This window comes from Camelus ferus, chromosome 3 (genome assembly GCF_009834535.1).
Source record: "Camelus ferus isolate YT-003-E chromosome 3, BCGSAC_Cfer_1.0, whole genome shotgun sequence".
NCBI lineage: Eukaryota > Metazoa > Chordata > Mammalia > Artiodactyla > Camelidae > Camelus > Camelus ferus.
In genome coordinates, this window is record NC_045698.1 from 99,262,090 (window position 1) to 99,288,177 (window position 26,088).

A 26,088-nucleotide genomic window follows, 5' to 3' on the forward strand; every position below is an offset into this window, starting at 1 on the left:
AGATCATTTTGGTTGGGGAGGTGACTAAGTTCTGCCTCTTTTTAATTTTTTTTTTTTTTTTAGCAAAACCTTGTTGAAGTTAGAGCCAGTCTAGCCAGGAACCTTGACTGGGAGACTCAAGTAGATGTTCCGGGTCACCTTCTCCTGGCACAGCCCTTTGTGGTCTTTGTTGGGACAGACAACAGATGTTCACTCCCACACAATGGCACCTCTTTCTGAGCCCCATGCAGAAAGAAGACGTACTTTGAAGGGAGAGATTTGCCAAGAAACAGAACTTTTCAAAAAATGAAAAAAGGTTTATATCTTGATTAAGAGTGGTATCTCTCAAAAGGGCCCAGATAGCACAATCACTTGAAAGGCTTTTCAAAATACCAGGGACAGGGCCAGAAAATTCATACTTTTCTCTCTCCCAGCCTGCCAAGGAGAATTTTCTAATTGCCAGCTCTGTTTCCCTCTCTTTGAAAAGGCTTCATCTTTCAGGTCATTTGAGACCAGGTTGGGAAAGTTGATTGGGCCTCTTCGCTTGAAAAAGAGGCCTAATTGATCTACATAACAAAAGGAAAAATAGATGGGGGGACAAGGTTGAGGGAATTATCAGGGGAGGGTACCCTAGAGCACAGCAGAGAATATGAAAGAAGTAGATTGAAGATAGGGACTTTCCAATGGATTGTTGTAACCTATGGAGATCCTTTACGATCTTCAGGAAAAATGCAAGAAAAGACTTATAGTTTATCTTATGTTTTAGTAAGCACAACATGGCTCCCAAAACTGGACCAGATAAATTCTGAGTTGATAAGAGTTTCACATGTATTGTGTCTCTCCCCCTGGTCTGCTGTGGGCGACTTCCAACATGTAGATTTCAGTTCTGATGCACTACAGGTCGTTCTGCCATCTACCCCTTCCCACCCCAACCTCACTGAGATCCACTGACACAGAACTTCTCAGAAGCACCAACAACCTTGTAAGGACCAAACTCTACAGCCATCAGGCCTTTCTTACTGAGCATCCTCCTGGTCCCCACCACTCCTCCGTGCCTGTATCACCGCTCCCCAGAAGCTCTGTGCACACCCGGTTCTTCCTCCATTTTTCTGCAGACTCTTCTGTCTCCTTCTTTCCTTCCTCCTTTGGTTTTCCTTCCTTTAAAAAAACTCCCAGTTGTGGGCATATTCCCCAGTACTATCTTCAGCACTCTCTTCTACGTGGGGTTATGAGTACAGAAGTAGGTTGCCAGATTTAACAAATAAAAACAATGCCCAGTTAAATTTGACTTTCAGGTAAACAATGCAAAAATTTTAGAATAAGTATTTTTATCTGGAATTCTACCCAGAAGTAATGTATGATCTCAGCACACATTTCTTTTCTGTTTTCTCTTCTCCTCTTCTTTTTTATTTTTAGAATTTTGGTTTACACAGTGAATTGGAAAATCTATCAGTAAACACAAAAATCAAACACATTGACTTTGAGCATCATCTGTGCATGAATATTCAGAGGCTGACTCTGTTGATTGGCCTTGTTACGTATTCAGCATTTCTGGGTAACTCCAGGATCGAACTGTTCTCACACTGAAAGAACCACCCCAGAGGAAGCTGGGATCACACTCATTCACTAATTTATTCAGTCATCCACTTACTCATTTATTGGGTGGAATTCAGCATATTCTTCTCCATTTACAAGGTCTTTTTTTTTTTTTTGGCAAGGGAAGTAACTGAAGTTGACCCACATTTTCCCTTCCTCTAAACCATTGGTTTGGTTTTCTTTCTTCACATAGAATCTAATCAGCCTAATTCTCACCTTGCTTCAGAAAGGTTCTTGCAGGAAGAAAAATGAGTCTTCCCATCATTACATAAATTCTCATGGGGCTTCCCTTTATAAGTTTATGACAGCCAGGAGTTGAGCCTGGAGCTCCGAGCTCCGAGAGAAACAACCACACACTGATTTATGATGGCAGCTGCTGCTAAATCTCACCCCTCTTTCCTTCTTACAGAGCCATGTTACCTTGGGGTTACAAAACTCTGTTCACTGTTATTCAGGGGAATAATAATAAAGTGCCAGGTTGCAAGTATAAACATGATCATTCTGTGCCTATTATTGTAAATCAAATTTTACCTTGCATCAGAAGCACAGAAAACATTTTATACTGTCAGCCACCACAAGCCTTTTTAGGAGTGTCTTTTTTATATAACCCTGGGATGACCAGAGGTGGTGTTTAAGCTGCACTGACCAGGGAAGCTGGCCACATGGGTGGTCTGGCTATTTCTCCTTACAGACCTAACTGAGTACTTTCCTTGAGTGAAGTGTTAACTTGATCTAAGCTGAGCATTAGGGTAAATGATGTGGGCTCAGGACTCCAATTTCCTGGATTCAAAGACTGGCTTTGTAATTTACCATCTATGTGACAGTGGCAAGCCACTTAAGTTCTCTGTGATCAGTCTCTTTAACTTTAAAATAAGGATGATGTAATATGTTATAGGGTTGCTATCAGGTTTAGCTTAGTAGCGGGGCATGGGATATGAGTAGTGTTCTAATCGTTAATTGCTTATAATCACACCTTTAGTGTAGTAGCTCTCAGGTTTTTTTTTTGAGGACGAAGCCCCAATTTTAAAGAAACACCAATTTTTCAGATTCCTCAGTGATAGCAGTAAAATTTTTGAGTTCTACAGAGTGTGAGCCAATACAACAGGAGACCAGCAGGAATTCAGTAATACTTCTGTACTGGGGTGGGACTCACCACTGTCCAGTCCTGTCCCAGAGTTGGGGGAGGGCTTTCCGTTCCACACTGCTGCCCCTCTATATGTCAAGGCTTGTTTCAGGGGTGCTCGTGAGTGGCCTTTGAAAAGGAGGCTGCCCCTCCCGCCCTGGGGCTGGTGGGATGAGCTCAGCAAAGTCTCTGGACACCATTGGATGCCAGTGCTGGATGGAAACAAGTGCAGGTCCTGATGGAAAGCCTGCTGGTCCCTACAGGACCAGACGTATTATATGATTCACTGCTGCATCTCTACCCAATGGCTTGGGTCTTGACCTCTGGTGTAGGTTACGCACCCCATCCTCTCCTAGCCCTAGACTCCATCATCTGGAGTCCCTGGGGTGGGGTATGGAGTTAGGTCTCTCTCTCTCTCTCTGCATTCTCACTCTCACCTATCATTATGTCATAAATCATAATCCTGACTTCCCTAGGGCCTTCTCTTTTCACTTATTTAAATTGAAATACAGTCAGTTTATAATGTTGTGTCAATTTCTGGTGTACAGCATAATGTTTCAGTCATACATATATGTATATATATATATATATTCCTTTTCATATTCTTTTTCAAGTTTCTACAAGATATTGAATATAGTTCCCTGTGCTATACAGAAGAAATTTGTTGTTTATCTATTTTCTATATAGTAGTTAATATCTGTCCCTTTTCATTCTTTTTTTTTCTTTTTAATAGACTTTATTCTTTTAGAGCAATTTTGGGTTCACAACAGAATTGAGCAGAAAATACAGAGTTTGCACACAGCCCTCCCCACCCACACATACATACTCCCCTACCTTCCACATCCCTCATCAGGGTGGCATATTTGGTACAATCAATGAACCAACCTGGGCACATTATTATCAACCAAAGTCCATAGTTTATATTCGGGTTCACTCTTGATGTTGTACATTCTGTGGGTTTTGACAAATGCATAATGACACGTAGCCACCACTATAATATCATACAGAATAATTTCATTGTCCTAAAAATCCTTGTGCTCCATCTATTCATCCCCCCCCCCCGCTCCCCAAACCCCTGGAAACCATGATCTTTTTATTGTTTCTGTAGCTGTGCCTTTTGCAGAATGTCATTTGGATGGAATCATACAGTTTGTAGCCTTTTCAGACTGGCTTCCTTCATTTCATAATATGTCTTTTAAGTTTCTTCTATGTCTTTCATGGCTTGATAGATCATTTTATTTTACTGCACAGATATTTTTTAATTTACATATATGTACTGTTCATTGTTTCCAAGAACGTTTAGAGCTTTAGCTTTTTAAACTTACATAGTTACCAAAGGAATAGAGCCAACCACAAAATAAGAATTAATTCAAAAAGATACATACACCCTGCTATTAACAGCAACATTATTTACAATTGCCAAGATATGGAAGCATCCTAAATGCACATCAGTAGTTGAATAGAGAATGGAGGTCCAGCATATATACATGTAGTGGAATACAACTCACCCATAAGAAAGAAGGATATTTTGCCATTTGTGGCCCTTCATTCACTTTTTTTTTTTTTCACTTCAAAAACCAGAATTTTATAACTGGCACAAACATTTCCATTACATCAAAAACAACCAAATCCCTACAAATAAACCCAACCAAGGAGGTTCCCTATACTCTGTGTCCCTTTTCATTTTTAAAGCCAGAATAATTTTATTCTGTCTGTATATTGGTTTCAACAAACCCTAATTTTTTGCAGACTATAAGAGAGGGTCAGGCTGATGAGGAATTTGTCCTAATACTATATGTCACCACTGAACAACACTGGTAAAAATCACTTCACCTCTTAGCGCCTCAATTCCCTCATTTGTGAAATGGGGAGATAAAATTGCCTCAGTCATGGGGTCCTGGGTGTTTAAAAGAGATAAATCATGTAAAGTGCTTAGCACGGTGGAGGGCTGTGCACGTGGTGAAAGCTCAATGTAAAAGACTAACCAGGCACGTAAAACCAACAAAAATCTGTTATTTTTATGGAGTCTTAAAAACAAAGTTTAGTAGAAAACTCCCTTTATCCAATCCTGACCTCCAAACTGGACTCTGAATGCTTAGTCCTCTTTAAACCTTCATCCAAATTATTGACAATGCTTTGAAATTCTCTCTTCTATTCCCTCCATCCTGTGACCTCTGACGTGAGGTCACAATGTGATGTCACAATTCACCTCCCACTCCGCCTTTGTGAGAAGTTCCCTAGCTGTTTCTTTGGCTCCCTTCCTTTCTGCACCTGGGAGGTCTCTGGTCGCGTTCATGGTCTCGGCTCGGAGCACTCTGCAGTAGAGTTGCCATGCATTTTGCTCTTGGTTTTATTTCCTTGGACTAAACATAAATCATGATATTAGTGAATGGCTTCAGAGATTCTTCTTCCTTCCTTTGCATTTTTAAGGAGTACGGTTCTGGTTTTGGTATCCATTACAGGGGTAGGTAGGTTTCTGTTCCATAGCAGTCAAGATTTACAGTACAGAAAATTAGGACTGATTATCTGCATTTCAAAAATGTACCTTCTGTGGCAGTCAGGTAAGCCCTTCCAGTGCCACAGTTTTCCCACTTGGCTTTTCTTCTCTGCCAGGTACAGGACCAGCAACGTAATTTACAAAGCCCAGTGCAAAATAAAAATGCAAAGCCTCTGAAAATTATTTCAAGAATAATTTTTTTCTAAAAGAATTTCAAGATTCTATGTCTTCTTAGCCTGAGGCCCTCCAGAGCACAGGGTCCAGTGTGACTGCATAGCTAGCTGGCCCATGAAGCCAATCATGTTTGGGAGACAGCAGTGGTTAAGACCTTAAGAATGTCATAGGTTTTAGTTACAGGCCTAGTTCTGCAAATTGTTTTTTGGGGGGAAGAGGTATACGATGAAGACACAGGAGCTTATTAGATTGTTAGGGTCATATTAGTTTGATGGTTCCTAGGAGTAGGAACCAACATTTCAGCATCCCACTGAAGTCCTGAGAATAGTACTTTGTATCTAAATTTTTTTTCTTGAGATATAATTCACATAAGATAAAATTCACCCTTTAAAAGTGTACAATCCAATGGTGTCTGATATACTCACAAAGTTGAACAACCATCACCACCATCTGGTTCCACAATATTCTTATCCTCCCAAAGAACCTCCATACCCATTAGCAATCACTTCCCATTCCCTCTTGCCCGAGCGCCTGGCAGCCACTAATCTACTTTCTGTCCCTAGGGATTTGCTTGTTCAGGACATTTCATAGATATGGAATCATGTAGTATGTGGCCTTTTGTGTCTGACTCCTTTCACTCAGCATAATGTTTTCAAGGGTCATCCATGTTGTAGCATGTTATTAGTACTTCATTCCTTTTTATAGCTGAGTAATATTTCATTGTATGGACATATCACATTTTGTTTATCCATTCATCCATTGGTGGACATTTAGGTTGTTTGTACCTTTTGGCTATTGTGAATACTGCTGCTGTAGTGTACATCTGTGTACACTGCATACCAATAAGTATATACAAATGTAACTGTATTTGTGTACAAGTTTTTGTGCAAACAAGTGTTGTCAACTCTCTCGGATAGACACCTGGGAGTAGAATTTCTGAGTCTTCTTGTAAGATACTTTTTCAGGAACTGTCAAGGTGTTTTCCAAAGTGGCTATACCATTTTACATTTCCACAAGCAATATATGAGGGTTCCAATTTCTCCAAATCTTCACCAACACTTACTATCTGTTTTTTTAAAACATTTTATTGAGGTATAATTGACATACAACATTATATTAGTTTCATGTATACAACATAATGATTTGATACTTGTATGTATTGAGGAATGATTTCCACAATAAGTCTAGTTAACATCTGTCACCATACATAGATTTTTTTTTCTTGTGATGAAAAATTTTAAGATTTATTCTCTTAGCAACTTTCAATATACAATAGAGTATTATTAACTATAGTCACCATGGTGCACATAACATTCCCTTGACCTATTTATTTTATAACTGAAAGTTTGTATCTCCACCCATTTTGCTTCCCCTCCCCCCAACCTCTGGCAACCACCAAACTGTTCACTGTATCTATGAGCTTATTTTTTTCTCTTTAATTTTTCTTTTTATTATAGCAGTCCTAGTGAGTGTGAAGTGACTCTTCTTAGAGCAGTTTCAGGTTCACAACAGAATTGAGCAGAAAATACCGAGAATTTGCACAAAGCCCTCCCCTCCCCTCCACATCCCTCATCAGTGTGGCTTATTTGGTAGAATCGATGAACCAACATGGGCACATTATTATCAACCAAAGTCCATAGTTTACATTAGGGTTCACTCGTGATGTTATATATTCTATGGGTTTTGACAAAGGCATAATGACATGTAGCCACTATAGTATCATACAGAATAATTTCATTGCCCTAAAAAATCCCTTGTGCTTCATCTGTTCATCCCTCCCTCCCTCCCTCCCTCTCCTCAAACCCCTGGAAACCATGATCTTTTTATTGTGTCTGTAGCTGTGCCTTTTGCAGAATGTCATTTGGTTGGAATCATACAGTTTGTAGCCTTTTCAGACTGGCTTCTTTCACTTAGTAATATGTCTTTTAAGTTTCTTCCATGTCTTTCATAGCTTGATCATTTTTTTTACTGCACATACATTTTTTAATTTACATATATGTACTGTTCATTGTTTCTGAGAACCCTTTAGAGCTTTAGCTTTTTAAACTTACATAGTTATCAAAGGAATAGAGCCAACCACCAAACAAGAATTAATTCAAAAAGATATATACACCCTACTATTAACAGCAACATTATTTATAATTGCCAAGATATGGAAGCATCCTAAGTGTGCATCAATAATTGAATAGATAATGAAGATGCAGCATATATATATATATACATATATATATATAATGGAATACAACTCACCCATGATTTGCATTTCCCTAATGACAATAATGATGTTGAGCATTTTTTCACATGCTTACTGACCATTTGTATATCTCTTTTTTGAGAAATGTCTATTCAGATCCTTTGCTTATTTTAAAACTGAGGTATTATTGGTCTTTCTGTTGTTGAGTTGTAGGAGTTCTTTAAATATTCTGGATATTAAACCTTTATCAGATATGTGATTTGCAAATATGTTCTCCTATTCTGTGAATTGTCTTTTTACTTTGTTGACAGTGTCCTTTGAAGCACAAAGGTTTTTAATATTGATGAATCCAATTTATCTACTTTTTCTTTTGTTCTTGTGCTTTTGGTCATATCTAAGAACTTTTCCTTAATCCAAGCTCATGAAGATTTACTCCAATTCTAAGAGTTTTTTAGTTTTAACTCTTACTTTTAGGTCTTTGATCCATTTTGAGTTAAATTTTGCATAAGGCATGAGGTTGGGGCATGTAATTTTAATTTCTATTCAGCCTCTTAATAATCATGTACCCTTTGGTAAGTTCTCGAACCTAAGTTTCAATTTTCTCATTTATGAAGTGGGAATAACAAACAGTACCTAAATAATAAGGTTATAGTGAAGATAAAGAGAAATTTTACATAAAGCACTTAGCACAGGGTTTGAAGCATCCTAATTGCTCAATAAACCTGGTAGTCATTACTGTTATAATGCAAACAATGAGTAAATGCCTTCATAGTGGAGGTGTCAGAAAGATGGACAGCTTTTCTGAGACGGTCGTTGGGATCCCGGGAGGGAGAAGAGGCTTAGCCTACGGGGGAAGCAGGTCTGGGACTGTTACAGGAGTGTCTGCCCCAGGTAGACCGCTGTCTCATGACCACCTCTAGGGATTAGTAAAAAATTCTAATTCCCGGGCCCTATCCCAGAGCTACAGAAAGGCGCCCCCTAGGCACGGGGCCCTCAGAAACTGCATTTGTATCACCTTCTCCAGAAACTTAAGTGTAGCAGGGCCGCGGTAGGGGTGACGGTGGTCGCACCTGCAGCGCCGCCTTTGACCTGCGGGGGGCGGCCAAGGGGCAGGGGCGGTCACGGCGGCTGCGCAGAGCCTTTCTCACGCCGGGGGCTGCACCAGCCAGATCCGCCGGGCTCAGCTGACAGCTTCGAAGACGGAAGAGGCGGTGCGCAGGTTGAGCCGGGCGTTTCCAGGCAGGGCCGGCGAGTGGAGGTGAGGGGACCCAGAGCTAGGGTGCAGGGCGGAACTTTCGGGCCCGGCACGGCGGGGCGGTCGGAAGGTACGGTGGGGACAGCGCTCCGGGAGCGCGAGGCGGAGAAGGGCGGCCGGGCCGGGACAGCTCAGCTGGCCTCAGCTCCCCAGACCCGGGACGGGGCGCCTCCAGCCCGGCCCGGCTAAGACCTCCGGGCATTCAGAGGAGGAAAGGGAAGGTCCGGGCCCTGCTCGTTCGGGACGCCCGGGGTCGGCCCACACCTCGCACAGCCGCACAGCGCCCTCTGTGTCCAGCCGCCGGGGTAGGTAGCAGGGCTTGGGCCTGCCCGCAGTTGTAGGTGAGTCGTGCAAACAACGACTCAGCAGGCCCGGCGGTGAGCGGTGGAGACACCGGCAGCGGCGTGCTGACCCCAGGGCCGGAGCCCGCACGGTGTGGCCTGGGAGAATGAGTAGGGTTTTCCCAGGCCCGAGGGGAACCCGGCAGAGGAGGGGCTTCCCCCGCTGGTGTAGCGGTTTCCGGTTTGCACCAAACTAATGTTAAAGTTGAATTCTCTCTCGTCTTCTGGCCCCGGGTTTATTCTCGTTCCTGTGTTCCAGGTGAAGAAACTGGGTGGTCTGCATCAAGGTTTAGTTCTATGTTAGCTGTGTGACCTTAGGTAAGCAAGATGCCATTTTTCTGTGTGTCGTGGAAATAGTAATAGGACTTGCTTCATGGGGTTGTGGAAAACGAACAGGAGTTAATGCATCTGAAGGGCTTAGTGCAATGCCTAACACACGGTAAGAGCTCACTAAGTTACTTTCCTTGCTGTGATTGTGACGACCTACCCAACCTACTGCTTCTGGTGGGATGTGGCAGCGTAGGCACTGAGCCTTATGATTAGTCCCCCATTTCAGCACGCTGCATCTCACCCCAGTTTAGTTCTAGTTTTTTCCAGTGTCTAACGCAAGGTACTGCTAGATTCTGAGAACAAAATACACAGATGCAAAAGACTTGATCCTCACCTTAAGTCACTAATGCAGTCTGGTAGGAGAGGAAGTGCAAGTTCAGAGGAAGAACTGTAATGCAAGGTGGGAGGTGACAGTGTCATAGGAAAGTTACAGAAAAAAAGTTTGCTGGAGTTTTAAAGAAAGTCATGACGTCTAGTTGGAATAGGAGCTTTGGAGGCGGATCTTAAAGGCTAAATGGATAGAATCAGAAGGAAATTTAGGTCAGCAACCTGAATTAAGGGACTGGGACCTGGTGGCAGCTTCAGAAGCTGGAGTCTGGTGGGGTAGATTATGAGGAGCTGCTGATGGCACACACTGCTTGGGGTAGAGCTTCTCAATCCTGGCTATGCATTAGAATCAGGTGGAGAGCTTGCATAACTGCTGATGCCTAATTTAATTGCTCTGGGGTATGGCTTGGCTATTAAGATTTTAAAAAGCAGCTCCTTGGGTGATTCTAACATGCGTACTAGATGGGAAACACTAACCTAACACTAGAAACTAGAAACTCATCTCACCCCGTTTGTAGTGTTTAAACAGGAAGAAACACAAAGCTTAATTAAATTATCACCATATACTGCACGTGGTTAAATTGTTTAAGTAAGGTAATGTGAAAAGACAATACAGTACATAGTAGTAGGGGCTCAATAAAAGTATTTCATTCTTAGCTTACTTGGGAGTCACACATCTGAGAATCTGGTTTAAAAGTTATGGTTTTATATCATATTTTTGCCTATAATTTAAGGATGTTGATAGGATTCTCCAAAACCTATCTATGAACTACCCTCCCCTTCTTCATTCCCAGTTAGGAAGCCTGATTCTAAAGCGTGTAGACCATGACTTAAAAATGCATGTGTGTGTGTGACTGCTTTTGTTGTTTTGTTTTTAAATATCCTGCTACTGGGGAGAGGAAAGGGGGGAGGGGCAATGGGGATTAAGAAATACAAACTATTTTGTATAAAATCAGCTACAGGGATATATTGTACAACATGGAGAATATAGCCTATATTTTATAATAACTATAAGTAGAATATAACCTTTAAAAATTGTGAATCACTATATTGTACACCTGTAATTTATATAATACTATATATCAACTACAAAAAAAAAATCTTGCTATCATGCTTAAATTAGCCTAATGTTGAGTGTCCCTGGCAGGATTAATTCATTAGCAGGCGAGAGGAAAAACTGGAGGAAGATAGGAAATGAAGGAGTAGAGGAAGCAGAACAGGAAAGGAAAAACAAAAACAAAAACAACACCAGGAAGTTGTTTGTTAGGGGCACAGTGTGCTGTCCTTTCATATGTCCTTGGTGTTTCTCCTTAGCTCCTCCCAGGGCTGAAGGCACTCTCACTGCTGGGAACACGCAATTGTCCCTTCAACCACATGGCTCAGGCTGTGCTAGGAGAGTAACATGCAGCTGTAGATTAGGATTGACTGTGTTAGGATGTGTTTGATTTAAGTGGTGGTAATGAAAATTCAGAATTTCAATCTGGAGCGTGTCTTAACACCATCTTTTGTATTTTTTTCTGCAGATGGCAGGATTTCTATAGTATATCTAGTATGAGTTCCACATCTTGGCCTCTTATCCAGCTTCAGCAGTCTCACCTCCATCAGCTGGAGAATAAATGAGATTTGCATGAATTCCAAACTCTGAGCTGAAATACGGATTGCGGTGCTAATATCCTTTTCTTCTGGTTATTATTAACAGGTACTAACTGACCTAAAATAGAATATATCACTGTGTCTTAGATAACAGCACAGCTTAAGCAGAACCATTATTTGCTGGGAAAAAAATTACTTTTTGAAAATGGAATCATTTTAAATGAATTTGTCAAAGTTTTGTCATGTCACCTTTTATAATGTGACAAACCATGTCCTTATGTTTCAGTTTTGTGCATTTCAATTTAAAAAAAGATTTCTCTGGAGAGGGAACATATTTGCAAATGCAGTTATAGTCCAACATTTTAATTGACAAAATGGTAATATTTGGTTTTTGTTTTATTAAAGTATTATTTCATAGATCTGCATTACATATTTTTTCACATTTAGATTATCTGATATTGTGGTGCATCCTTCAGTTGCTGCAGTTAAAGAGCATTGATTCATACTTTAAATGCAGCATATTTTCGTTGTTGGTGTTACCTAAATAATGGTAAATCTTAAAATTGATTTGACAGAATTTGTCATTATTTCAAAAATTTAATGTTATTTTGCTGCTTCCCCAGTTATCTGTCTGATATCATACCTGTCCCTGTAACATTCTCTAGGGTAGGGTGTTCCCGACTGGGAGCAGTTTTCTTCCCCCTCCACAGCAGGGGATAGTTGGCTAAATATCTGGAGATATTTTTGATTGTCACAACTCTTGAGGGAAAGGGACACTGTTGGCATGTAGTAGGTTGAACCCAGGGATGCTGTTACACATCCTGTAATGCACAGGACTGCCTTCCACAACAAAGAATTGTTTGTTTCAAAATGTCAGTAGCTGAAGTTGAGAAAACCTGCCCTGGAGATTCCCGTGGATTTAAAAAATTCATTTATTTTTAAGTAGTATATCAAATATACTTTGACAACTTTTGGTAGCAAGGCACTTTGCTAGGTTTAGTAGGCAAGTCAAAGTAATTTGTGATTTGTCCTTTTAAAAAATGTTTTTGATTATGCATTTATTCCTAAATCATCCGTGACTAATGAAGTTGGCAATTAGAAGCACCACAGCCATCCTTTTTGAAAAAGGCTGTTACTCTTGCAGAGCTACGGAATACTAGATATCTTTTTTTAGTTTCTTAGTTTTTAGTTTGACGGAAAAGTGAGAATACTGATTAGTTCTTTACAGTTGTAGGTGAGGAACTTTCTTTTTGGGGGGGAATTGGGGGGAGGAGAGTGCCACTAGTCTTTTCCAAACTCTGCCTTTTCTGTTCTTAACTGTTTTTAATGATTATCTTCAACTCCCAGAAAATTAAATGTCGTCAGAGGACCGAGAAGCTCAGGAGGATGAATTGCTGGCCCTGGCAAGTATTTATGATGGAGACGAATTTAGAAAAGCAGAGTCTGTCCAAGGTGGAGAAACCAGAATCTATTTGGACTTACCACAAAATTTCAAGATATTTGTGAGCGGTTAGTTAATATTCTCTTAAACGTGTTTTTCTAAATAAAGGTTATTCTCAATTTCTTAGCATACCCTAAATTATTTATCATCTTGTGTTTACAGGCAGTAGTGATAGATGGTAGTATTACAGATTTAATGCATATTTCTGTTGTAGTTGAAAATTGGACTGGGGGTAAACAGTTTTCAATTTGATTCCGCCTTTTTGACCACTGAATTGGGATATTATCCTGCATATTTCATGCATCCTAATCGTCTAACAAGCAGTTCATCAGCCATGAGTCATTGGCTGTTAAATAGGGATAATAAAAGAGAAAATGAAATAATACATGTGAAAACCCTTGGGAAGATTTAAAGTACCATAGTGGTTGTTAATACTATTCGGTTTCCAGAATCATTTCAACCACCATAAACACATGACACATGCTGCTATTCTATGACCTTTTGCTTCAGAAAAAAAATTAAAAACTGTTACTTTTGATACAAACATTCAGATCGATGCATTCTTTCTCAGAATGTTTCTACTATAAAAGCTTTGAGTAAAGAAAGTAAGTGTGATAATTTAAAATGAAACTTTGATTGTGAGAGTGTTATGTGTTGTATCTTGCCCTTAAGCCTGAGATCACTGGATTGGCACAAATTCTCTATGATTCATGGGTAGTTGGCACATGCCAGTCTAAGTAGGTCATGGCTCTTTGATAGAAATAAATGTCCTTTTCTCTAGATTGTGTCTTTAATTATCTACTGTAAAACAACAACAAAAGAAAACATTGTGTATTACTTGCTCATTCGTGTTAGGAATTATACTCAAAAGTGTATCCAAGAATAAGTTGTGTATCTTTGTTTTAAATTTCATAGTGCGTAGTAGAGTTTTTAAGGGCTTACGGATTTTTTTTTTTTAAGGTGGCGGCTATGAAGTAAAATTAGGGAACAGAAAGTGCTTTGGAGGAGGGATTTTATCCCCTCAGCTAAAGCGTTAAGTTTTTCTTGAGCACTGCTCAACAGTAATGGACACTCAAGTGCTGACCAGCTGATCCTTTCTAACCTTTGTTTTTGGTTCAGGCAATTCAAATGAGTGTCTCCAGAATAGTGGCTTTGAATACACCATTTGCTTTCTGCCTCCACTTGTGCTGAACTTTGAACTGCCACCAGATTATCCATCCTCCTCCCCACCTTCATTCACACTTAGTGGCAAATGGCTGTCACCAACTCAGGTTAGACCCGAAACTTAATTTCTCCTATCCATTTTTAGAAACTTAAAAAATCATCTTTAATTGATGACTACCTCAGTGATCTTGAATTCAGTGCATGAAAAACAAACGGCTTTGATTTTGTAATTTTTTTTTTCCGTTGCCTACAGAATCCTAATGTTAATGAGTTGAAAATGTTTGGTGTTTCAGAAAGAAATGACAATAATTAGAATGATTAATCATTATGAATTACGTAGGAGTAATTTTTAATCAAGCATATTGTTTCTTTTCTGGTCTTGCTATTTTCCCATTTAGTCTGGATTGTAATGGAGACTTTAAGGTCCTCGTCCTCCTCATTTTCTCTTTTTCCTTAGATGTTGCTATTGCTTTTTATTTATTCTTTTTTTTTTTTTTTAGTTTCTTATCCATTCCTGAAAATAAAGATTTAATTATAATTAGCAGGACTAAAATTGAGCTAATGTAGTTATAATAAACAAATTTCCTCAGAAAACATAAAAATGCTTTTATTTTTAAAGGCCTGTATATTAATAACAAAGAGTTGTTGACTGGCCTCACTGATGTAAACGCACACAAGTAGAAATGCATATGGTTACTGTAGCTGTCTCATGAAGGACTGAGACCTTATATTATGAGCCTTCATTTCCTCTGGGTTAGAGATCCTTTCTAGTAACAACCTCAGCTCTTGATTGAGACATGAAGATGACTTGAAGCTAATATGAAGCATTCTGGGATAGATAATGGATCAATAGCAGCGGCTTTTTAGAAGTCAGGATGAAGATTGATAGGCTGATGTATTAAGACAAAAGCTGTCAGAGCTACTTGACCTCATGGAACAGCTTGTCAGTTTTTCCTTTTTGATCTTGTAATTTTCATTCTCCACCCTACTCATCTTTAGATGAGAGTCTAATCTTTAGATGAGAGTACTTTTGTAAAATTGAACTTACGGTTTTAAAACAAAATTAAACTTTAAAAAGGATAATACATGTAGAATAAAAGGGAATTTTACCTTATGTTTTAGTATCTGTGCCAGAGACAATACATACAAGACAGTGGATTATGTGCCCAAGAATATAAAGGATGTTTGATGTTTAGATCACCGAGAGTTGACTGAATTATTTAGATGTTTATAGTCCCATTTCTCCAGAGAGCTCCTGATACTTCATGTCCACACGTGTACCCATACACACACGTGCTTGCACAAAACAAGGACAGATTAACTGGGTGTGTGGTTGTAATTACAGATTCTAGCCAAATAGCATACACCTGCTGCTGGCTTTGGGGGTGTGGAGAGACGAGGGTTGTTCATTATTTTATGTTACACAGCTAAAATTACCGTAGGACTGTCTGCAGATACATTTTTGCCCATCTGGTTGACATTTTTAATTAGTCTCTTATGTTCCTTGGTTCAGTTCTTGTTTGTTGCTGGGCCTTGAGTCCTTGGCATTGTCAATTTTACCTGTTGATAGTGAAGTTGCCGTATTGACTGAGCTGAGTTGGTGGATAGAAGTGGGTTTAGTTTTCTAGTATTTTACACTATTTCTCTTATAATATTTTTATAGTCTTTTTGATGTACGTTTATGTACATCCCAGATGCCTCTTTTGAGAAGGGGCTGGATAAGAAAAGGATGGAGGAGAATGGCTTCTTCGTTGGACTTGTTGGCTCAAGAAACCCTTGGAGCTGCCTTCCCTTTTAGTATCTATTACATTTTACAGATTTCAGCATGTTTCTGGTGGATCATATAAGCATATTCATGCAAATGTAGAAAAACATCAGTTGTCTAATCTTGAACTGGTCAATAAGTGTTTAAGTTTGTGTACGTAGAGGATTTAGTGAGCAGCAGTTTGCGGTGTAAGGAAGAGAGAATGTGGTCCTTTTTCACTCGATACTTAAATTTACAAAATTTATTTGCATCTAGAAGGCTCATTTTTTGGTGTTTACCTAAAAAGAAAAGCTGCTTATGATTCCTGAGCTCTACTTACAAGTATTTCACATTTCTAATGGCAAATCTTCTTATATTTGCCTTTCAAATTGAGCAGACCGGTTTTAAGGAGGAAAAGTTGAAATACTTTGGTTCCTTAGCTTAGGAAATGTAAGCCTTCCCTATGGCAGCCAAACCATTGTTGAGGGCTTGTAATCTTGTCCAGGTTCAGGCTCGGTCTGCCTTCCTCTGTTAGTCAGGATCTGGCGTAAGCCCGGATTGCTTAGTTAAAATCAGCTTGTAAATCTGAATAACAAGGACCCTGAGGTTAGATTCTGTTTGTGATTCTTTCACACAAGTTGGCTTCTTGCTAGGACTGAAAGAATTAACTTTAAAACTTGGAGGGTATTTTTAAAGTATTATTTTCCTAGTCATTATTGCAGAGTACCTACAGGGCTAGGACTCCAAAGGAATAGAAATGGTTCATTTCAGAACTAGATCTCTTCTCCTACATGAGATAGATAGCAACTGCTGAAACGGAGAAAAATAAAGAATAGAAAAGTCCTTCATTTCAGTGGCTCATATGTAAAGCTAATTCTGCATCTGGCGGAGTCTTGCCATTTCTGTTGTTTTCATGGTACTTTTATCTTCTGACTTTGTGCTTTACTGTGGCTCATGTTGCTGAGTATTTTAAGAAGTGCTCAGATTAGAGCACTGGTGCTGTTTTGCAGCACAGTTTAACACAGCAGTAAAAAAAATCATGTTAGGAAGTGTAAAAGCCTAATTTAAAAGTTAAAAAGATTTCAAGGGAAATCAGGAGTTGACAGCATCATCATCTTTCCAAACTCATCAGCATCCTCATGTGTTTTTTCCTAGCTGTCTGCTCTCTGCAAGCACTTAGACAACCTGTGGGAAGAACACCGTGGCAGCGTGGTACTATTTGCCTGGATGCAGTTTCTTAAGGAAGAGACCTTAGCGTACTTGAATATTGTCTCTCCTTTGGAACTCAAGATGGGTTCTCAGAAAAAAGTGCAGAGAAGGATGGCTCAGGCCTCTCCCAACACAGAACTAGATTTTGGAGGAGCTGCCGGATCTGATGAAGACCAAGAGGAAGTTGTGGACGAGAGAGCTGTGCAGGATGTGGAGTCGTTGTCGAGTCTGATCCAGGAGATCTTGGACTTTGATCAAGCTCAGCAGATAAAATGCTTTAATAGTAAATTGTTCCTGTGCAATATCTGTTTCTGTGAGAAGCTAGGTAGTGAATGCATGTACTTCTTGGAGTGCAGGCACGTGTACTGCAAAGCCTGTCTCAAGGACTACTTTGAAATCCAGATCAGAGATGGCCAAGTTCAATGCCTCAACTGCCCAGAACCCAAGTGCCCTTCAGTGGCCACTCCTGGTCAGGTAACTTTTTATTGTGCTGCCCCCTAATTCTCTTTCACAAAAGGAGACACCTCAGGAACTTCCTTGATAAGGCTCATCAGGGCGGTCTGAAGCCTTGGAGCCAGCCCACAAGGTGTTTCATTGTATCCATCAAGAATGCCATGGTCTTAACTTTCCCTGTTAAGCAAATGTAAATGATTCCTTTGCTGGCTTTGAAATGGGCGGTCCTTGGCCAGGATGAGTGTTAAAAAAATTAAGTAGTTCTGGTGATTTACTCTGTATATCTGCTAGATGGGGGAGTTACTACCTTATCTTTGTGTGAGGTTGAATCTGAAGGGTTTATCCCTTGGAATGGTTAACCAAATGTTTACAGACTTTAAAGACAGCCTGCTTGGTTTCTTTTTTTTTTTTTTTTAATCAGCTTTATTAAAGCATAAATGTACTCATTTAAAGTGTACAGTTTGCTTTGTTTTGATAAATGGTAGGCTCATGTGATCATGTCATCTCAGGGAAGATACAGACTTCCCCTCCTGGGTTTGATTTTGAAGTAAGGTAGAGTGTTTTAATTTATGTGCATCTGGTTTACACCAGCATCCTAAGGATCTCCTCAGGGTTAGGACTCGTTGGGAAATCATCAAACCTGTGGTATCTTATATTTTTAACTTCAGGTCAAAGAGCTAGTGGAAGCAGAGTTATTTGCCCGTTACGACCGCCTTCTCCTCCAGTCCACCTTGGACCTGATGGCAGATGTGGTTTACTGCCCGCGCCCATGCTGCCAGTTGCCTGTGATGCAGGAGCCTGGCTGCACAATGGGCATCTGCTCCAGCTGCAATTTTGCCTTCTGTACTTTGTGCAGACTGACCTACCATGGGGTGTCTCCATGTAAGGTGACTGCAGGTAAGTTGTAACCGTGTGACCTCAGTCTCCCAGTGCCCCCCCACCCCCCTAAAAAAGCCTATAATTTCAGTCCTTCAACTTGGAAGTGTTTGTTCAACAGATATTTTTGTCAGTTACTGTCCTAGGTTCTGGAGACATAGCAGGGACTAAACAGCCTCATGGGACTTATATTCTAATTGGAGAGATAGGCAAACAAAATAAGTAAGAATATTAGATGATGGTAAATGCTGTAGAGAAAAAAAATATAACAAGGACAGGATATAAAATGTTCTGAAAGGGTAGAGGCTTGGGATTTTATTTAGAAAAACCAGGGGGAGACCTCGCTGGCAAAGTGGTTTGAGTAAAGACTTGAAGGAAGGCAGGAAACAAGCCATGCACATATCAAGGGGGTGCATTCCAGGGAAGGGATGACAAGGTAATTTCCATCTATGAATAAGGAATAAGGTAGATCGTGGTTGGCAAATCATAGCGTCTAAGCTGTCACTCGTTTCCATGGTACACATGTCTGATCAATCATCAGGTGCTTTCTCCTTGAGCCCAGGGAGGCCTCAGAATCTTCCTCAACAGAGCACTTCAGAAAGCCATCCTCTGTGGGGATTAATAGACACACATTGTATATGAAATAAACAAGAACCTACACAGGTCCTTGTATAGTACACGAAACTATATTCAATTTCTTGTAATCACATATAATGGAAAAGAATCTGAAAAGAAAAAAAATATATATATATAACTGAATCACTTTGCTGTACAACTGAAACTAACATTGTAAATCAACTACACTTCAATAAAAAAATTTTTTTAATTAAAAAAGAGTGAAAGCCACCCTCTCTTAAGGTAGGCACAGGAGGTGAAACCTGTTAGCCATTTCTGACCTAGATAAGGATTGAGAAATCAGGCCCTCTTCATCAATATAACTAAACTTTGGTGACGTAGTCTTTCTCACACTAACAAGGATGATAACAATAGCTACTTTTTAAGGTTGTTGTAAGGTTCAGATGACCTGTTGGAGTGCTATTTAAAGTTGTTATACTTGTTATAGTGGTCTGTGACAAGATAAATACAGGAACTGAGAGTCAGTGTTTGAAACTTTAATAATGATTTCAGAGAGTAATTTTATATCAGATCTAATAAAAATTTAAGCTTACTTTCATTTTTCTTTTTTCTTTTTTTTAACATTTTTTATTGATTTATAATCATTTTACAATGTTGTGTCAAATTCCAGTGTAGAGCACAATTTTTCAATTATACATGAACATATATATATATATTCATTGTCGCATTACTTTCATTTTTCTAATAATTCATTTGATTATATTTCCAAAAGTATTGGTCCTTGACAGGGTGGGGGAAAAAAATTGGTCCTTCACCGTAGATGGTTTGAGAATGGATGTAAAATGCATGTAAAATGCAAAATGGTAAGTGTTAATACCAGTATTACTATAGTTACTAATGGTTAGCAGAGTGTCATTATCTCCAAGAAAGTACCCTGAGAGGAGAATGAGTAAATACAGTACTTCCAGTTGCCTAGAGCAGGTCTTATAGTCCATAGGCAGCTGGGATGGGGAACTCACCAGAGTATAAGCTTTTACTTTAGACCTCTGTATCCTTATCATTGAGAGGCTGAAGTACATTTCAGATGTTTCACAATATTTGAGGAAGAAATTGAAGATAGGCTTGGGAGCTTCAGCAAAATTAGCAGTCTCTGTCTATATCTCTGTATTGGATATGACCATATGAAATATATGATATACTAATAGTTTTATTGTTTGGAGAGCATAAAAGCAGTAACCTTTGTCCTTAAGATGTCTAGGAACACAAAAAATGCTTTAAATTAGCAGAGGGGACAAAAGTGACAGGATAAACAGAATACATGTCTACTACATCTAAGTAGAAGTGATGAAGCCATGGGAATGAACAAAACAGAGAAAGGATTCACAGGTGAAGGAAAAGTGCAGATAGAGTTCTGCCTCAGAAGATGTCCACTGCATCAAAAGGGAAACAAAACTCTAAATAATATGAGGAGAGTAAATTAATAAAATAACTAGAACATTGTTGAGGGAGGTCTTTAATTAGTTGTGTTGAAAAATTAAGGTAATTTTGTGAGCAAAAGCCTTTGTCTATAAATAAAGCCTTTGAGAATGGCTGCCCATTCCATTTGAGTTAAGTGATAAAGCAGTAGAAACCAGATTGAAGAGTGTCAAGGGGAAAAGTTGACAGGAGGAGTTTTTCAGTACATGCAGGTGGTCAGTTTTATTCACTGGCTTTTTTTAGCATGGAGTATTGAACAATTGGTCTTTGCCCTTAAGCCGAAGGTGCTGTTGTTTAATTTGGTAGGTCTTGTTATCAAATGGTGAATGATGCTGACTTCATGGAAAATCAGCTCTGTTCCACCCTTTGTATCATTTAGAGAAGTTAATCTTTCACTGTATACTACTAGTTGCACAAACATACCAACATTCATAAGTGAAGATCAAAGGAAAAATATAAGCTATTATTCTGTCACCTGTAACAAGTCCAGCTTTTGATTCCTTTTCATTCTCTGTCATTTGTGCATGTGTAATTTTTACCTACTTACAACCTAAATGTGCAAAATTTTTCTGGATTCTGTAATGAGTATTTTAATTGAGTTATAACCATCCTAATAACTAAATATTAATGTCATTAAGTGGCTCTTTCACACATAATTATTCCCTTGGACATTTAATTTGTTTGCCATTGTTACATGCATCTCTGTGCATATAAACTTTTCTCTGGGTTAATTTCTTATGATGGAGTCCCAGAAATAACATTATTGAGTAGTCAAAGGTTATGGCCATTTTTAATGGTTTTAATCAGCATTACAAAGTTGTATAAAAGTTAATTTTCCGTTTCACTTTCTAGAGAAATTAATAGACTTACGAAATGAGTACCTGCAAGCAGATGAGGCCAATAAAAGATTTTTGGAACAGAGATATGGTAAGAGGGTGATTCAGAAGGCACTGGAAGAGATGGAAAGTAAGGAGTGGCTAGAAAAGAACTCAAAGAGCTGCCCGTGCTGTGGGACTCCTATCGAGGTAAAGGTTTGGGGACAGACTTGGAGGCAAACCTACTTGCAAGCAGTGTTATAATTTCCTCAAGAAACCTTTTGATTTTGTGACTAATGAAGAAAACACACTTTGGTATTTATTAAACCTTCTTACTTGGAAGTTGCAAGTTTACTGGAAATACTGGTATTGACCTTAAATGTATGTAGACCTCCCTTTTCAAAGTGCTTTCGTACAGTGACAATTGTTCTCACATTATAGCCATCTCAAAATTGAATGGGTTATGAGGAGGCCATACTAGAGCTACAATCAACTCTTAACTCATCTGTGTGAGTTAAAAAAAAAAAACAAAACCCAAAAAACCTCAAGCCTGACTTCTCAGAACTGTTTATCCTAGAATTTAGCACACTTATTTAACAAGTACCTACTTAAGAAATAGAGAATTTTCCCATCAATCTGAGTCAAGATAGATAAATCTATTGCTTCTTGACAAAAATCTTAATATATTTTAAAATCAAAATGTATCTTTGCGTTTAATTTATTGTTCCAACCCGTTATGTCTGAATTGGCCCTGGTAGTGATGCCTGTTACTCCGTTAAGGACATGGGCATTCTGTTTAACCACTTCTGACATGCCTCAGCTCTGTGATAGAGTGGGGGACTTGGTACTGTTTAGTTAGATTTATGTAGAGAATATAAAATCCCATGTATTAAACCCAAACGTTTTAATATTAATCTAATTACATGTTTCACTTACAGTGTACGTGTTTGTCTTGGGTCTACTGTTCATCAGAAGGGATTTTGCTAAGTATCTAGTTGTAGGAACACCTGCTAAGTATTTTCTGTGTTTTACTTGTAATGAAAAAGAATTAGATTTCAACAGTTATCAGTGTGTCATCTGTACATCTCAACCCTGCACTGGAAAGCGGGGAAGACTAGGAGAATGTTGTACCGTAGCATTTTGGCATGTGCATTTCTCTTTCTATCTCTCCCACCAGAAATTAGACGGATGTAACAAGATGACATGTACTGGCTGTATGCAGTATTTCTGCTGGATTTGTATGGGTTCGCTCTCTAGAGCAAACCCTTATAAACATTTCACTGATCCTGCTTCCCCATGTTTTAACCGGTATGTACACACAAAACCCCTAGTCTCGGTAGCAATTTTTGGTACTTGATTTGCAGACCATGAGTCCAGTTAATTTTACTTAAGTACTCTGACTATTTAGAGAATTCTCTTATGTATTTTCCCCTATATATGAGACTTTCTTGAAAATGAGTTTTATGATGAAAATATACTATCTGGGAATTTTATTTCTTATCCTCCTCAACTTTTTATAGTGAAAATTTCCAAACGTAGAGAAGAGTTGAAAGGATAGGACTATGATTAGTAGGATACCTTCCACCCAAATGAACAATCGGTAATATTTTGCCGTATTTGTTTACTAAATTATTGCTGAACTATTTGACCCTAAGCTGGAGATAAGATGCTTCTTCTCTGTATATTTCCACAGGTCTTTCCTAAGATAAGAAAATTCTTCTACATAACAAAATGCTTTAAAAAGTTTGACAGTGATGGCATACTATCATCTAATAAAATACTTAAAGCTTCTCCATTATCCCTAAAAATATCTTTTAAACCTGTTTTATTGAACCAGAATCTAATTGAGTTCAACCATTTTCTTTGATTCCGTCTCTTTAGTTTAATAGAGAAAAGTTTTGTCCACTTTTTCTTTGTATGTGTTAGGGGGGAACATTGACTTTGAAGAGTCCAGGCTGTTACCCTCTATAACCTCTTACCTTCTGGATTTTGGTTCTCCATGGAGTCTTTTAGTTTTCTTCTGTATCCTTTCTGTTTCCTGTCAGTGGAAGTTAAATCTGGACTGAAGTTTGACTAGATTTAGAGTAGCATTTTTGGCATGAATACTTAATGAAGGGTGATGTACTTCATATAGTATCACATCAGATCCATAGTGTCAGGCTTTCTGCTGTTGGTATGATGCTCAGTTCTATCATTTGCTCCATTGTAAAAGTAAGTTTTCTTTTTGTCATTAGTAAGTGGTCTGTAGGGTGATGCCTTGACACAGTATGAATAGCCTATTCTCCAGCAGCTCCAATTTCAGCAGCAGTTGATAATCTTTGCTAACAGGCCTCTGTGGAGTACCTACAATCATTGGTGTTATCAAACTGTAAGATAAATTGAAGAAGCAAGCTCTGCCCATGAACCGTTGGGAATATAGTGTTGAAAATTGCATAAATGTTAAGTAACATAAGGGAAGGAAAAAAGACATTGGCAACTGTAAAACATTCTACAGATGGAGAGTGCAAGTGAAGATGGAGAGAGCGGAGTGGTTAGCATGTAACAGAGTTACAGTGTTTTGAAGGAGTTCAGGTTCTAGGTTGCCTGACTATCCTAGTTGTGGCTTATTCCAGATATTGTACCACACTGAGTATCAGTTTTGTGATACCTATCTCCTATTATAGTTTATCTTTGGCCCTGGAGAGTTGTCTGAATCCTAAAAGGGCTATTCTTATAAACTTTAAGGCAGCTTATTCAGAGGGACCCATATTTCAGCCCTCCCCAGTGGAATGTTTAAAGAGGGAAAGATATGCAAAGATGTTATCAGAAGAGTACAGAAAGTATTTTTGAAAACAGGAAAGAAATTTTATTCCATTTCTATCAGGTGTATTAAAGTGTACCTTATTTTCTGCTTCGAGGTTGTTCCATGCTGTGGATGTTAATGGAGATATTTGGGAAGATGAGGTTGAAGACTAGTTAACTCCTGCTGCTCAAGATACGGACGTGGAATGGTTTGCCCTAATCTTTTGTCAAGTACACAAAGTAACTTTGCAGGATATTTAGGGTACCATTCATTCACTCTTCCTAGGCAGAAGATATGGAAGAACAAAGTTTATATTTTCATGTGGTACTACTGATTAAGGCACATTCGTACATTTTTCATTGTAACATAATTGAGGAAATATTAAGCCAAAGGTTCAGAAAATGGAAACTAGAAAATATTAAATATTATAATGTGCTGAAGCTTTGAATAGTTAAAAAGTAAATATTTATTTTCTTCCCCAAGCTTTAGGTAAGGAGAAGAGGGGTCAAGAGTTAAACTTACAGACCTTTTTATTCTAAGAAGCATCCCGCTAAGACATCTAAGGGAGCTCCCTCAGTATACTCCTGATAGCTGGGGTGGGTAGGCGCCTTATTAAACTGTCCTGAGAGCCTGATCCCATTTACTCCATGTTACATTCCTTCCAACCTGAATTTCTGCTACGTTAGTTTTCTTTGGAGGAAGCTCTTTGCTCTATCACTGATTGGATGACCCACTGTCATTTTGATCTACTGCTTTTCAGAATAGAAATTTATAGATAATTATTAAAATATTTTTAATACCATAAGCAGTATGGGTCACCAGATATATTTCTTCGTGGCATATAGTCCACTGGTTTTGAGCCAAGTCTATAGTTTATTGGTACTGGCTCAGAGGAATTTCAGCCGTATGCAGCTTTCCTCTGTCTTCTAGGCAGTAGAGCCTAGATTCAAAACAACTTGTCTTTGCTACCTTTTGTTCTCCTTTCTCTCCGTTGACGCTCACCCTACCGTTCATTGGTAGGGACAGTTTTACTATTAGCTCCAGCAGCTAATATTTTATTTCCTCTGCTGAGATAGGAGAAAGCCTAATATATTCCCAAGCTAAACCAGCTGAACTTTCATTATCTTTGCTTTTTGAACACTACACCACCATAGTTCCCGTCCTAACTTTCTGAATTCTTTTTAAAGCTCTTCTCTAATGAGCTATGGAAATTTGTCTTCCTATCCATTTTTTTTTTTTTTTTTGCAACAGCACTGTTTGGGGGGATAATTTTGGCTTGATACCTAGATCCCTGTTTCTGGGTTTTGTTGGCTTTTAAAAAAATTGTCTTTCCTTATGGTTTGGTGAGTGGCTTGGTAGCAAAATAAGATTTTGGGGGAAAAAGGACAGAGGACTTCAGTTGCAGGTGTGAACATGTTCTTTTTTCCTACCTTGTCATTGAAAATTGAGGAATCACTTATAACCGTTTTATGTGTGTGTATCCGAAGAGCACGGACTGTTTCTGGATTGTTGATGAGGATGCTTAATCTTAAAAATAAAAATTATTTAAAAATTGTCTTATAATGAGAGCAGAGTTGCTGCTGTGTGTTCTGTCACCAAGGCAACTGATCACATTTAAAAACTATGCAGTGTATAACACATATTCTTAAAGTGAGCAGAAAGAAGCATGGAATGGTGCCTCCTCCTCTGCCTGGGCTTGTGACTGAACTTAGATTTTAGGGCCTATGTTTTGTTTAAACCACATAGTTTTATGGACTTCGATTCAGCACACTTTATGTAAGAACTAAAGTTAACCTAAAGAATAAGTTGAAGATTAGAAATGGAAATTAAGACAATTATTCAGTACTGCTTGAGAAGAGTGGCTCTTCTCAGTGGCTGAATAGGAGTTCAGCTCATATCTTTCTCTAGTGGCCACTCAGAAGCTGTTTGGCTCAGGGCTAGTTGATATTTGCTAGAGATTATTTTATTTTAGGCTGTTGCACATTTTGTTGATGAGGTAGTGGAAGGAGGAGAGAAGCCTTAATTTTGTGTTTCATCTTCCCATACAAAATCTTCACCCCTCAATTTTCACAAAAATAATAGGGCTTGTCAAGTTTTATTTTTGAGGCATGAGTTATGAACTAATTTTAAGATAGTATAGTTT

The 26,088-nt window shown here is 38.9% G+C and overlaps 1 protein-coding gene across 11 annotated transcripts; it reads left to right on the plus strand.

Annotated features, from left to right (window-relative positions):
• Positions 1 to 8,696: 8,696 nt before the first annotated feature.
• On the plus strand, positions 8,697 to 25,513 carry RNF14 (ring finger protein 14). 11 transcript variants are annotated; one of them, XM_032477007.1, is made up of 10 exons: positions 8,700 to 8,821; positions 9,419 to 9,477; positions 11,340 to 11,485; positions 12,738 to 12,918; positions 13,970 to 14,121; positions 16,914 to 17,441; positions 18,089 to 18,317; positions 21,201 to 21,373; positions 22,341 to 22,471; positions 24,061 to 25,513. In XM_032477007.1, the coding sequence occupies exons 4-10, from the start codon at positions 12,765 to 12,767 to the stop codon at positions 24,116 to 24,118; spliced, it is 1,425 nt and encodes a 474-aa protein (XP_032332898.1). In that variant the 5' UTR covers positions 8,700 to 8,821; positions 9,419 to 9,477; positions 11,340 to 11,485; positions 12,738 to 12,764; the 3' UTR covers positions 24,119 to 25,513. The 11 variants fall into 11 exon arrangements, with proteins under 11 accessions (XP_032332900.1, XP_032332899.1, XP_032332898.1 ...); XM_032477001.1 differs by having other exon boundaries at positions 8,701 to 8,821; positions 11,340 to 11,515; positions 12,757 to 12,918; XM_032477002.1 differs by having other exon boundaries at positions 8,807 to 8,888; positions 11,340 to 11,515; positions 12,757 to 12,918.
• Positions 25,514 to 26,088: the final 575 nt, after the last annotated feature.